This window comes from Stegostoma tigrinum, chromosome 33 (assembly GCF_030684315.1).
Source record: "Stegostoma tigrinum isolate sSteTig4 chromosome 33, sSteTig4.hap1, whole genome shotgun sequence".
Lineage (NCBI taxonomy): Eukaryota > Metazoa > Chordata > Chondrichthyes > Orectolobiformes > Stegostomatidae > Stegostoma > Stegostoma tigrinum.
Genome location: NC_081386.1, coordinates 17893181 through 17908986, shown reverse-complemented (window position 1 = coordinate 17908986; position 15806 = coordinate 17893181). Strand labels below are relative to the sequence as shown.

The window sequence follows — 15806 nt, the reverse complement described above, 5'->3', positions numbered from 1 at the left end:
GTTTTCAATTTGTTAGCTACTTCATCATGGGCATGCTTCAAACTTTTTTAACTTGTGATTTATTGTGTGTGATGTGATAAAAATAAGTATACACAACTTTTATTTTGTGACATATTGGATGATGTGCTCTGGAATTACTTATGCTTAAAGGTTTCTAGGAACTGATGTTTACCAAGTAGGTTGAACGGTGCCACTAATTTATCTGCATATAAACAGCTACTTTAAATTCAGAATTGCTTTAATCTGTTTTAGAATACATAAATGCAGCTTCCATATTTACTTTTATTGTCAAAGCATAAATTCAATGATTCTATAAAGTAAGGATCCTACATAATTAATATTTCAGGCAATTCATGGACTAGATTTCCACAAACTAATAGAAATATTCTGCCAATCAAAGCCATCAGCAGGTCTGATCTTTTTGATGATCCATCTTACATGAACACCCAGCATATGGAAAACCCCACCTCTTCTGCCAGGAGTGGAACTTCAGGCCAGATCTTTGATATCATGTGCAAAGATGTATATGACCAAAGTAAGTTAACTCAAAAACTGAGAATCTCCATCCAAAACTGAAGTTCATTGTTGTGTTACTACGGACACAGGCTTCAGAAGTCTCTGTAGTTTTGTAATCTTTTAAGACTGGCTGTTCATCTTACCAATTTGATAGCAACTTTCACGTTCCATGAATAAATCTTTAAAAATGTTCGACCCACTTGAGCTAATTCCTGCCATTAACTGTGGACAACTGTGGAATCAATTAAATACTTCAAGCATTTTCTGAGTTTAGATGAAATTATTCAACTTGGGTGAATGGCATAAAACACCCAATAGTGGATCTTCTGCCCATTCTACTCTTCTAGTGGAATGGATTACAGATGCCAAATCAGCAACTTCCCCTTTCACACTTGAGTTCATGTGGGAAGTTTTTTCCTGTTCTTGTAATCTCCGCCATTGGCAGTTCTTTTTAATTTTACTTTTATCTGTACAGGCTCTACTTATTTGTTAATTCTACCCATTAAAACATTAATGAAAAGCATATTCAATATTTTAGAACTTCAGAATAGTGTAGGTGAGGGCAGTTAATGATGCTGTAGGATGACATGGTAAGTGTTTGGTTCCCCCACTTTTTTTGTTTGAAATGTCTCACTCACTGCTCTGAACATGGAGTTAATGCTACCCTTTGGAGTTCTCAGTAGATTATTTTCATGTTGCGATTAACCAGATTGAAGTTGCAGCTGTATAATGCCTTGAGGTCTCAGTGTAGGGAGGAAAGTAAATCAGTATAACTTAAAATGAAGGAATATACCATTAAGAATGGTATGACATGACATGGTCAGCACCGTTTTTGTAGGGATTTCTAGGAGATGCATTGTATGAAATTTGCCACCTGGGTGGAAACCCAATACAAAATTGGTCAACTTTCCCAAAAGAGAACTTTATTTTGGTCAAGGATAGCTACCTGCATTGCCTATGACGGAAAGCACTGATGAATTTGCTACATATAAGCTTTGCTTTCTAAGGGTAGGGCGCCAGCTAATGGAAACTGAAGACAAAATTATTTTTCTTATTTGTAATGTAGAGTGATCAATTAACTACAATCAATTACATTCTTGTGGGGTCCATTTAACCATAAAATCCTGTCTGTCTTCCGAAAAAAATGCAATTATACTTATTTGTATTCTCCACTATTGCTATGAGGTCAAGGATGGCAAATAGTGTTTGATATTTTCCCCTCCAAATAGATCAGTGGGATAATGATGTACATATTTGTTTAAACATTTTCAAAGCCCAGTGTCAATAAGGCAGAAAATTGTGCAAATTATACACCGCCACCTTTCTCCCGGTCTGACCATGTACCATTTTGTTCTGGATATGTCCAGAATTAGATGTGAGGAACACATACTTCGTTCTTTTATCACAATGTTATAATTTGATCAGTAAGTTGATCTGATGGTTGTTTGATTGATCAACACATTGGTTGGATTTTCAAAGCTCAACCTCCAAGAAGAGGGCAATGGCCTAGTAGCATTATTGTTAAACTATTAATCTAGACCCAGGCAATGTCCTGGGGACCTGCCATGGTAGATGGTGGAATCTGAATTTAACAAAAATCTAGATGATGGTCATGAAACCATTCCTGACAATCAAAGAAAATCCATCTACTTCACTAATGTCCTTTTTGGAGAAGGAACTGTCATCCTTACCTGGTTTGGCCTACGTGGTCTAGCACTCCAGACACAGACAGAAATGTAGTCGACTTAGCAATTAGGAATGCACAATAAATACTGACCTAGCCAGCAATGGCCATAGCCTGTAAATGAATAATAACTAAAAGTCACATTTCTAGTTAGTTAAATTTAAAAGGGAGGTTAATCTTAAAATATGTGAAGAATTAATTCCTGAATAAAAATTTGCAGCAAACCTCAACAGTCTTTGACAAAATTCAAACATACAACAGAGGCATATATTATTGCAATAATATAACAAGAGTGTTGCAACTGCTAATTTAAAGTAGAAGAAGCTAAGTCTTAACCAAAAAGAAGATGCATTTATCAATGTCCTTTTGAGCAATGATTAATGAACAGGACTTTATTCCACATGGAAAAATATGGCAGAACATTTAATCAGTATCTGTTGCTCCATATATTATGAAGGAAGATGAACCTGCGGTGATTGATACCCAACTATATGCCGTGATGTACTTTTTGCTCTTTCTCTAGACCGTTCTAAATAGCAAGGATATGACAGCAAATTCTAGACAACTATTCAAGTAGTAAATTTACTTGACTGATTTCAGGATACTCAATAGATCTCATTCCTGCCAACATTTTTTGTGTGTCTAATTGGAAGCATAAGGCAGATGGGTAGCAGCAAAATATGTAATGGAACGATTAATACTCAGTAGAGTAGGGGTAGTGTTTGAGTTTTGGTTCGGTTGGGGCAAGTGCAGGAAGTACCTTGAGCTAAATACTGAAGTGTTTATGTGAGAGGGGAAAATGCTTTGAAAGTTGGTTTCAGAAGCAACCGATAATTCTTGATATTCTTATGACACACAGCAATAAGTTTAGTTTTCTATGAATAAAACTTTCCTATTCATAATTATATCATAGATGTTCAATTAAGTATGCTCCAGATGGTAATTTTCTACCTGGTACACAAGCATCGGTGGACAATGAATTGGTGTCGCATTTGCTATCTTCCCCACAGTATTTGATAATCAATTGAAAGTTACAAAAAAAGTGCATCACAGGTATTGACCAAGTTAACATTTCTATGAAGCAAAATACAATTTTAAAAATGCAGCAGTTTGTTGTGCATAGTTACCCAACTACGATTTGTCCTTGTCATGTATGACTATCCCCACAGGAAGTGGCTATCACATTTCTAATAAACTGTATGTTAACAGAACCCCTGCTCAGCAAGGTCCAGATGGAAATTAAGATGTTAAATTAGATCATCTGCTTAGTGCAGATGAAGCATCTCATTTGCAACCAAGAGATTGCTGAAACTTCTGAACTGGAAACCAGCCATTTCTGATTTTCAATCATTAGGACTGCAGGATTTTGTTTTGTTGGTTTGACTTTTTGCAATCATCTTAAGGTATTCTGAACTGGTATTGTACTGCTCAGTGCAAGTAAGTCATGTGCTAGTATTTTTCTCCTCTGGAAATTGGGCTTATCTGTAATATGATTTTGTCTTTTTTTGGTTAGTTTGCAGGAAATTAACTCAACATATGGTTCTGACTGATGAGCACATTAGATATCAGTGCCTCTGCAATCTAATTTAACTTGATGAAATGCAATCCAGACATATAATCTACAGTAGTCCATAAATAAAATCACATTCTGTTAAAGAAATATATCTGTAGCACTCTCAAGAACATAATCAGGAGTAGAAGTAGCAAGTCTGCCTATAGGATTTGATGGCAAAGGAAACTGCATTCATAAAACAGCCAAACAGGTTGAGTGTGATGTTGTAATCTTTCCAAACATATGTCAAGGGCTGTGAGTAAAATGAGGAAAGATTCCTGGTCAACTGTGTGATGAAAATAAATTGGAGCCTATTCCATCACAATCCATAGCTCCAGTCTACAACATCCATGTGAAAGTGCATGTTGCCACAGCAAATATGATATAATAATATTAGAATGGTACAACACAGTTCAGGCCTTCTGACCTACAATGTTGTGCTGACCTATTATCCTACTAAGATCAAAGTATCCTGCATATCCTAAAGTATAGTATCATTCATGTGCCTGTCCAAGAGTCGCTTAAAAGTATCTGACTCCACTAACATTGCTGGCAGCGCATTCCACATGCTTGGAGCTCTCCGTGCAAAGAACCTACCTCTGACATCTCCCCTATACTTTTCTCCAGTCACCTTAAAATTTTGTCCCCTCGCAATAGTCATTTCTGCTCTTGGAAAAAGTTTCTGGCTATCCACTCTGTCTATGCCTCTCATCACCTTGTACACCTCTATCAAGTCACCTCTCCTCCTCCTTCGCTCCAATGACAAAATCCCTAGCTCCCTCAACCTTTCCTCATAAGACATGCCCACAAGTCTAGGCAGCATTCTGGTAAATCTCCTCTGCACCCTCTCTAAAGCTTCCACATCTTTTCTATAATGAGGCAACCAGAACTTAACACAATATTCCAAGTGTGGTCGAACCAGGATTTTACAGAGCTGCAGCGTAACCTCACAACCTCTTAAACTCAATTCCCCTGCCAATGAAAGCCAACACACCACATGCCTTTTTAACAAGGAACAGATCAATTTGGGTGGGAACTTTGAGGGATCTATGGACATGGACCACGAGGTCCATCTGTTCCTCCACACTGCCAAGAATCCTGCCATTAACCCTGTATTCTGCATTCAAATTCATCCATCCAAAATGAATCACTTCCCTTTTCCAGGTTGAATTGCTACTTGTTTGCCCAACTTTGCATCCTGTCAATGTCCTGTTGCAACCTACCACAGGCCTTCACACTCCACCAACCTTCGTCTCATCGGCAAACTTACCAACCCACACTTCCACTTCCTCAAAGTCATTTATAAAGACCACAAAGTGCAGAGATCCCAGAACAGATCCCTGCAGAACACCACTGGTCACTGAGCTCCAGGCTGAATACTTTTCATCTACTACACCCTCCGAGTTCTACTGACAGCCAATTTTGTATCCAGACCCAGCCAAATTTCCCTGAATCCCATGCCTCCTTACTTTCTGAATGAGCCTACCATGGGGAACCTTATCAAATGCCTTGCTAAAATCTGTATAAACCACATCAGGGTGGCACAGTGGCTAGCACTGCAGCCTCACAACACCACGGACCCAGGTTCGATTCCAGCCTCCGTCGACTGTCTGTGTGGAGTTTGCACATTCTCCCCGTGTCTGTGTGGGTTTCCTCCCACAGCGCAAAGATGTGCAGGCTAGATGGATTGGCTATGCTAAATTGCCCATAGTGTTCAGGGGCATGTGGGTTATAAGGGGTTGGGTCTGGATGGGATGCTGCAAGGGTCGGCATGGACTTGTTGGGCTGTAGAGCCTGTTTCCACACTGTAGGGTTTCTATTAAAATCCACTGCTCTACCTTCATCAATGTGTTTCATCACATCCTCAAAAGAATTCAATAAGGCTTGTGATGCATGACCTGCCCTCATAAAGCTATGCTGACTATTTCTAATCAAACTGTTTTTCCAAATAATCATAAATTCTATTCCTCAGAATCCTCTCCAATAATTTGCCCATCACAGAAGAAAGACTGACCGGTCTGTAGTTTCCAGGATTATCCCTATTCCCTTTCTTGAACAAAGGAGTGACATTTGCCACCCTCCAATCATATAGTATTCCAGTTGACTGTAAGGATGCAAAGACCATCGCCAAAGGGGTAGCAATCTCTTCCCTTGCTTCCCATAGCAACCTTGGGTACATCCTGTCTGGCCCAGGGCACTTATCTATCCTCATGTTTTTCAAAATTTCTAGCACATTCTCCTTCCTAACATCAACCTATTCAAGCATATCTGCCTGTTTCATGCTGCCCTCAAACGTCAAAGTCACTCTCACTGGTGAATACTTAAGCAAAGTATTCATTAAGGATCTCCCCTACCTCCTTTGCCTCTACACACAAGCTCCCTCCACTAACCCTGATTGATCCTACCCACCAAAGTTTTTTCATACCCTCTTCTAGGTCTCCTGAGTCCATTCTTTGGTTCCTTCCTGGCTACCTTGTAGACCTCTAGAGCCCTGTCCAATCCTTGCTTCCTCAACCGGAAGCTTACTTGATTAGATGTTCTGAATGTCTTGTCATCCAAGGTTCCTTCACCTTACCATCCCTTCCTTGCCTCAGTGGGACAAAACTGTCCAGTACTGTAACAACTGCTCCCTAAACAACCTCCACATTTCTGTCATGCATTTCCCTGAGAACATCTGATCCCAATTTATGCTCTGCAGCTCATGCTTAATAGACTCTAATTCCCCCTCTCCCAATTAAATACTTTCCTGCAACATCTGCTCCTATCCCTCTCCATTGACTATAATGAAGGTTAAGGAGTTGTGATCACTATCACCAAAATGCTCTCCCACCAAGAGATCTGACATCTGGCCTGGATCGTTGCCAAGCACCAAATCCAATATGGTCTCCTCTCTGGACAGCCTATCTACACATTGAGTCAGAAATCCTTCCTGAACACACCTGACAAAATCTGCTCCATCCAAACTATTTGCATTTAGGAGGTTCCAGTCTATATTAGGGAAGCTGAAGTCACCCATGACAATCACCTGATTACTTCGGCACCTTTTCAAAATCTATCTCCCAATCTATTCCTCAGTGTCTCTGTTGCTATTTTTGGGGGGGGGGGGGGGGGGGGGGGGGGGGGTTGGTGTCTGTAGGAATCTCCAATAAAGTGACTGCTCCTTTCCTGTTTCTGACTTCCACCCATACTGACCTAGTGGACAAACCCTTCTCCACGACCTCCCTTTCTGCAGCTGTGATACCATCCCTGATTAGCAATGCCACTCCCACCTCTCTTACCTCCCTCCCTATGTCTTTTGAAACATCTATACCCTGGAACATCTAACAACGATTTTTGTCCTTAAGTTATCCAAGTCTCTGTAATGGCCTCAACATTGTAGTTCTAAGTACTGATCCATGCTCTAAGCTTGTCACCCTTATTCCTGACACTTGCATTAAAACACTTGCATTAATCTGTTGCACTGACTGCAACTTTTCCCTATCAAGCGCTTACTCTTCCTCACAGATTCTCTGCATTTATTAGCAGGGAGCAGCTGGCTGAATGGATTGGGTGGCTAATATGGATCAAATTGGTGCCAACAGGAAGGCTTCAATCCCAGTTCTGATTGAGGTGGTTTTGGGACCTGCCTCTTTTTCATACCTGTGATGGAGATTAAGTTGCTATAGGTCAGAATTGTCTTCAAGCAGAGGACTGCAAAAAAAAGGCCTTTTAGGCCCTCAAGCCTGGTCTGTTAGCCACTAAGGTAATGACTGATCTAATTGCCGTCTTAACTTCACTTTCCTGCCTGCTCTCCTGTAACCCTCAACTCCTTCGAAGATCAAAATATCAAAATATAACTTCACCTTAATTATATTCAATGACCTGGGCACCACTGCTCTCGGGGTAGATGACCTGCCGTTGTCAATCTCTCTCCCATGCATGAAGTCACAAAGTTAGAAGTTCCAAACGTGAGAGAATTACTACAACATGAAAATTTACTTTCTTTTATGCATACTATGCTGCAGCTGTACAAAGCTCTGGTGTGGCCGCACTTGGAGTATTGCGTACAGTTCTGGTCACCGCATTATAAGAAGGATGTGGAAGCTTTGGAAAGGGTGCAGAGGAGATTTACTAGGGTGTTGTCTGGTATGGAGGGAAGGCCTTACGAGGAAAGGCTGAGGGACTTGGGCTGTTTTCGTTAGAGAGAAGAAGGTTGAGAGGTGACTTAATTGAAACATATAAAATAATCAGAGGGTTAGATAGGGTGGATAGGGAGAGCCTTTTTCCTAGGATGGTGATGGCGAGCACGAGGGGGCATAGCTTTAAATTGAGGGGTGAAAGATATACGACAAATGTCAGAGGTAGTTTCTTTACTCAGAGAGTAGTAAGGGAATGGAACGCTTTGCCTACAATGGTTGGAGATTCGCCAACTTTAGGTACATTTAAGTCGTCATTGGATAAGCATATGGACGTACGTGGAATAGTGTAGGTTAGATGGGCTTCAGATCGGTATGACAGGTCAGCACAACATCGAGGGCCGAAGGGCCTGTACTGTGCTGTAATGTTCTATGTACTAATTGTTTATCTTGAAGTGGTTTTCATTTCAAAGATCAAATGCAATTCATGTAATCCTTAATAGCAAGACCAAAGAGGTTAAGTGTTGAATTACCAGACGTAATAAATAACATAACAATGAAAGGGTATCTAAATGTGGTTCTGAACCATTGTGTTGCAATATTTTATCTGAACAGTCTTTAGAGACATTTGGTAACAAATGTTGGACACATTGCATTGTGGTGGTGTTACAACAAACACAAAATTGGGCTCTTTTGTATTAGAGAACACCTTTTAACATATCAAGACTGGTAAGTGCTCATACAGTATAAAAAACTTCCTACACTATTAATTATTGATTACAAAATAATTTGGGTGCTCTGCTGATGGCTCAATAGGCACTTGCATCAGATAGTGGAATACCTCAGTATAAAACTTGCAAAATTTTCAGATTTACTTGCTGGTCTATTTGTGTAATGACAGGGAATTGTTGGCAGTGCTTTAATTGACTTTGGCATTCTCAGATTAGGGAGGGTAAACTCAGCCATAACTATCCTCCCTGATCACTGGTTCATTACTTTCTCGTACAAGTGTCAGGTGAGACTGCAATAGATTTTGTCTGTCATCTCCTATCTCTTCTGCCATTTTTAAAGATCCTAAAAACTACCTTGCATTACACTTGGAAAACGGTCATGTTAATGGGGTTCCAGAGAATTAATTGCATCTGGAAAAGCATGTGCCACCATGAACTGAAACCTTTTAGAAAAGGAACGACAAAAATACTGTAGTGATGAAATACAGTGTAATTCCAGATATATTCCAGGACTAATGTTTAGTGTGTATATATAGTCCTCAGCCTGTTTATCTTTTATAGTGAGTGTGTTTTGTCCTTCAATTTTTGATATAGTGTAAATAAGTGTGATTATACAAGTTTCCAAACTGGTGATTGTTTTACCATAGAACAAGCAGACGTTGCAACAGTCAACAGTGCTACAGCTGTCCCACTGTCTACCAGCTTGTCTTCCATGAGAGAACAACTGGCAAAGGAAGTCTGGTGGCGTGGAAGAATGAGCAGACAGGAAGCTGAAAGGCTACTGATAAAAGATGGTGACTTTCTAGTGCGCGAAAGCGTAACTACATCAGAACAATATGTACTGACTGGGTTGCAGGGAGGACAAGCTAAGCATTTACTACTGGTGGACCCTGAAGGCTTGGTAAGTATGAGGATGTAAAAGCAATTACAATAATAAGTTTCAAAATTTAAAAATATCATATAATTTCATTTTGACAAACTAACAATTGTAGAGGTTTATTACAGAAATTTTTCTATCAAATTCTGTTAAGCAAACAGTTCTATCATTGTAAAATAGGAAATATTCTGAATTTTAATGCAAGTTACTTTGTCATTATGAATTTTGTGGGTTTTTTTTGCGAATTGATATTCAACATTTGGGAACTGCCATAACCATGTGCATCACTGCAGTATAAAGACAATTGCCACAGCTATGCTTGACTTGTAAATAATACGTTGGTTCCTGTGTCTGGCCAATCCAAACTCTTACCTTTCTGATTTTGTTGACATCAAAATAATATAGTTTTTGTTTCTACAGTGTCAACGATTATATATAAAATTGCTGAACAATTGTCCTTTTTATTCATCTTTAAAATAAAACGCTGATGAGTAATGCCATAAAAATAATGTAGAAGGTTCAGTCCCTCCTTTGCTACAGTTTTAAACTAAGATTTGCTATCATGGGAAAATCCTAGGATTCCTGTACATCTAAAGCAGCTACAATCTACAAACTTTAAAAATCTTACCCTGTTACTTGATCAGTGTGACTACATTTGTCCTGATGTCGTTAAATGTTCGTGGCCTGCAGTACAAGCCTTAAGCTTTATCTAGGCATCTCAAAATGACATGATGATGATGATAAAACATAAACATTCTATAATTTTTTTTTTTACAAATTTTTGGTTTATTTCACACAGTGGTATATACTGTCAAAATACTGAACTGTTGATATTGGCTAACTTGTTCCTTAGCATTAGCTATAATTTTGTTCATATGACAGCATGAAAACTTATTTTAAAGGAACATTGATTTGTTCTTCTATGACTATTCTCTTCATATTAGGATTAATAGACTTGACATATGTTGTAAATCCATTCCATGTTATTATTGGACAACTTGGATCTCAGCCCTGACTGCTTGATAGATCATGTTGTTTAATAAGGTGGTCTTTCACTGAAATACAAGCATGCAATGTAGCAAATTTATTTAACAAAGGTTTTTTTAATGGAAAAAGGGCAAATAAACCAAACCCATTTGTTATATAATTGTATTTTCCACTTGTATATAAACAGCACTCTCTTACAATACTGGAACGCCAGCGAGTGTTCACCTCTCTGTCACATCTATAGGCTTGATTAACTGCTTGGACTTGAGTAACTGATTTGTCGCAGTATTAATGCAACTAAGCTTGGAATTGCTCTGCTTCAAATAACCCCTCAAGGTTCTAACAAATAATTCTGGTTTAGTTCTTGCACTAAAGTAACCAATTATTAACTCTAACTAACTCCTGTCTCCTAGGAGTTTTCACACATCCAACTTCAATCAGAACATCTGTGAATTGAAACCAAAAATTTCCAAATCATGGTTTTTCCATGAAACAGAGAACAGGCTTTGACCCTTTTAATTGAAAGCAGGCTAATGCGCTCTCACATTCTGTTCTGAGGAAGGGTCACTTGACCTGAAACATTAACTCTGCTTTCCCTCCAAAGATGCTTCCAGAGTTGCTAAGCTTTTCGAGCAATTTGTTTTCATTTCCGTTTCTGATTTACACCATCTGCAGTTCTTTGTTTTAATCAGAGCTCAAGGCAGAACATCTGAGATGATGTCAATTGTTTTCTGCTGTTTAGAAATGATTAAAGGTAGCAATAAATAGTTCAGATGCAATGAGAATATTGTTGTGTGATGAGACAGAAATTATCGCCAAATGTAGACAGATTATAAAGACTAGAGAAATGATTGCAGGCAACACAAAATATTTCCAAATGCAGAGAAATAATTGAAGGTGATAGGAACTCTGGCACATAATTAACTTTCTTCCTTCCTCCACTACACATGCAATAAAGGGTTTACTGTTTCCTTTGCAAAGAAAAGAGAAAGGAGCTTCCGCCTATTTATTATTGTGCTGATTTATTAACTTGAATGCAATTCATATTGACAGCTATCTGCATGCTGTTAATTGATTTGATAGACTTACTTGTGCCCTCCCAGTGCAATATTTAACAATTTTATTGTTCATTATCCAAAAATGAAACTGTATTTTACATCCTTCACACTGCTGAATTTTTTGCTCTTAAAAATTGAACTAAATGAAATTTAAGGACACTTAAATGCATCCCTATTTTTCCCTATAAAGGTGAGAACAAAGGACTGCATATTTGATAGTGTCAGTCACTTGATCAGCTACCACATGGACAACCAACTGCCAATCATCTCATCAGGAAATGAACTCTACCTTAAAAGAAATGTCTAAAATGAACATTAAGCAACTTTTGGACAAAAAAAGAGTTTGCTTACAGATACAGCCATTTGCACTTGCCTGGATAGTTTGGAAAGCTGTCTGACTGAGAACCCACAGGCCATGTAGGCTGCAATGGTCACAATCACTTTGTACTTCAGACATGGTGTTTGCTACAAGAAGATAATTTTAATGTGTCAATGTATATAATATTTTAGGAACATGTATGAAGAAATTAGTGTAGTTACATACTGTGTGACTGTTTTTCTTTATTTCTAAGCACAAATGGCATTGAGAACATGCAAAAGTCAATCCTAATGAACTACAGATCATAAAAATGTGCCTTGATTTCAAAGAGATTACAGCATATGAAGAATCTCCTCTTTTCCGAATGATTTTATATGCTGGATACTGCAAATAAAATCACTTGTTTGGAACCTGTTTCACTACCTTTGCACGAGAATTCTAGGAAGCAAAAACATTTAGGAAGTGGAATAGTGTTTTAGTCATGCTTTTGCTCTGTACCAATGCAGTTTGCATTTTGAGTTCCAATGTCCCACATTGCTTTGAAAAGCACTTTATGAATGCGGGGCTTTACCGCTTTCCTTTATTTTTGAAATGTTAAAAGATCTGTCACAAACACGCACCTATCCATACGTATGTGTGTGTGTGTACGTGTGTGTGTGTGTGTGTGTGTGTATATATATTCATACATATAAAATAAATACATTTATAAAAGAATTGATTTTTTTCATTCAAGTTATGTTTACTGGTGTACTAAAGCTGTTGGGGAAAATAAATTTTGCAAGATCAGACAAATCTTTTCATAATGATAAATGGAGAATAATTTTAGATATAGACGTAATTCTATAAGTTTACCTACTTGTTGTAATATGAATATTAATGAGAAAATTAGAATTTCAGAAGCAGAATGATATTTTTAATATTTTTGGCTAGGTTTTCACACAAGTAGAATATACATGCAACGATTATTTTCATCCTTGCATCAGAGCATGGCATGATGGAGATTTATGTTACTGTTCTTCTCCCATATCTGTAACAGTCTAACTTGGTGCCAGATTTCAAAGAACAGATACAAGATATTTCCATTGCATGATAACTCCACTTAATTGAAACAAACTTAATCAGTTAGAGTATTTTTAAAGCTTAAAATTGTGAATTGTGCATGACTTCTAATGCAGTATCATTTGTAAATAATTTTGCAGCTCTGCTGTGCACGGGTGAAGAATAAAAAGTTATTCTGGTCACTGCCACCTCCTGATGCTTTGTATGTTTTTAAACAGCAAGATATATTAAATAGCACACAGCACTTCATTATTCAACGACTCAAGTGCCTGTCACCTACTTTAATACAATGTTATAATTTAGTCCATTTGCAATCTTTTCAATGAATATAGTGGTATACAGCGAGTTTTTTTTATACTCTAGTTTCACAATGACTGCCATGGCAATAAATAACCTCTTAAAATGCTGAATGGAAATGCAGTTGTTTCACAGAAGTAATGTCAAATGATCATTAATACAATTAATACTGAGAGTCACCATCTGAAAGTGCAGAAAGCTATACTTTAAAAAGTTATGGCATAAATGCTGCCTGTGCCCTCCACTCTTCAGCTCTGAAGTAATCTAGACTCAATGTCAGCTTACTCTCCCTTCATTTATGTCGTCTGACCCATTGTGATCTCCAGCTTTTGTTGTTTTCAGTACAGATTCCAGCATCTGCAGTAATTTGGTCCTATGTTATGACAATCATCTTGCTTTATGTCTCAACAATGTCTCCCTCTGCTGGAAAACCCAAATAATTGCAGAGTTAGAAAAACATGCTTTGGTGCATAATTATGGACCAGCGTAACATCGGAAGGATGTGCAGTACCCTGCTCAACTTACTATGCCTTGCACAATTGAAGCTTGAGTGCAGGTTGATAATGATGAAACTGAAATTTCATTTTGACAATGCAAATCAATGCAAGCCCATATGGTTTTGGTACTTTTTTGGCTATACAGGTTCTTTACTCAGAGCAGTGAGGCCGTGGAATGCCCTGCCTGCAAGAGTAGTAGGCTCACCAACTTTTGGGGCATTTAAATGGTCATTGGATAAACATGGGGATGAAAATGGAATAGTATAGGTTAGATGGGCTTCAGATTGTTGCACTGACCAATGAAACCATCGAGGGCTGAAGGGCCTGTAATGTTCTATATTCTATGTTCTCTTATTAAAGAGAAAGAGGAGTTCAAAACCTCAATAAGCTGAGATCCTTCTACATAGCAATTCTTTAGATAAAACAGCATAGAAGGCAATATTGTCTCAAAGTTCCAGCATGGTCAATATATATTTAAACAAGCTGAACGATATGTATAACTTGCATTAATCTAATAACCCAACATTTCCTTATCCCTAAAACAATAGGTAAGTTCCCAAAAGCACGATACTGTAAATGCTGGAAATCTGAAATGGTGGTAAATTTCTCGGATGGGGACTTGGTCTTTATGGAATTTAACCTAATTTGGAAGGGAATGGGATACTGAGTGGAAGTTAAATAGGTTTGATGTGCAGATAAATGTGAGGGACAATCAGTTTGGATGGCACATGTACATCAATGCAAGGGTGGATGGCATTTATTTTAATGCAAAGAGCAGATGCTTAGAGGGTGACAGAAATAGTTTATATAATGGCAAGCCTATTGGCTCAATATTCCAGTTATGAAGTCTTCAGGCCAGACAGAGGGCGAAAACAGCAGGTATGTCATTGATCAAGGAATCAACTACTGCAACAAGTAGGAATGATATTTTAGAAAATTTCTCAATTAAAGCCATATCCCTGGACTAAGAAGCCTGGGTTCAAGTCCCACCTGCTCCAGAGGTTTGTAATGACATTTCTGAATAGGTTGATTAGAAAAATAGGTTAAATACAAAGAGAACTTCAAGACAAGAAAAGGACCAATTGTATTGCTGTTAGTTTACAACAGACTTCTATGAGAACTGGGAGAGATAAAAGGACTGATTTATAAAGACAAATCTCAAGCATAAAAATAGGGTCGTCATGGGGGCTTTCAACTTTCTCAATATTAAAGACAGATGGTGTGACAGGTTTAGAGGGGTGTGCAGAATTCTTAAAATATTCCCAAGTAAGTTTTTTTTTTAAAGCCAGCACATAAAGTTAGGACAGCACTATCCCCTCTTCGTAACACATTTTAAGAAAAGAAGCTGGACAGCAGGTAGAATGACAATGGGGGAGCATTTAATCAAGTGACCATAACTCAGTAAGATTTAAGGTAGTTATCAAAAAGGACAAGGATGGACTGGAAATAAAGGTTGATTTTTAATATTAGACAGAATCTAGCCAAAGTGGACTGGGGATAGCTACTTGTAAGTAAATCAACATTACAGCAGCGGGAATCATTCAAAAACAGTAAAGTGAAGAGCCATGATATTTGTGAAGGGGAAGTAGGTAGAATCAACAATCCAGAGGATCTGTAAGTTCAGAAATGTACTGGATTGGATAAGGGGGTTTCAAAAAGTGAATCTTATGATTGACGCCAAGGGCTCTGTACAGAAGTACAGAGGAGTTAAATAAGGTAAAATGGGAGCAAAAACTTTATGGTGGGTCAATTGAGGAACAATGGAAGACTTTCAAAACAGAAGTATATTCCAGTGATAAGGAAGAACTGTAGGGAAAGAAAGTCGGCCATGGATGTCTAAGGAAATAAAGGAAAGTATCAGATTTAAAAAAACATACAAAAAAGCAAAGACTAGTGGACTGGGAAATCTTTAATGGCCAACAAAAAGCCACAAAAAAGTTACAATGTAAAGTAAGATGGATTATGAGAGTAAACTAGCTCAAAATATAAAAACAGGCAGCAAAAGTTTCTATAAATATGTAAATCATAAAAGTGACGAAGGTAAACATTGGCCTTTTCATCCTCTAGAGGACCAATTTAATAGCTGGGAATGAGGAAATAGCTGAGGCATTAAA

General features: G+C 38.1%; 1 protein-coding gene across 5 annotated transcripts in view; it reads left to right on the top strand.

The window, feature by feature from the left end:
* The window catches only part of LOC125467094 (SHC-transforming protein 1-like), a 138108-nt gene extending 125058 nt beyond the window's left edge, over positions 1–13050 (top strand). For 3 of the 5 annotated variants that reach the window (XM_048562514.2, XM_048562513.2, XM_048562510.2), the window contains 3 exons: positions 347–535; positions 9246–9499; positions 11711–13050. In XM_048562514.2, the coding sequence (XP_048418471.1) occupies positions 347–535; positions 9246–9499; positions 11711–11827 (560 nt within the window). In that variant the 3' untranslated portion in view covers positions 11828–13050. The remainder of the gene's footprint in view (positions 1–346; positions 536–9245; positions 9500–11710) is intronic. The other 2 variants (XM_048562511.2, XM_048562512.2) reach the window with 2 other exon arrangements.
* Positions 13051–15806: the final 2756 nt, after the last annotated feature.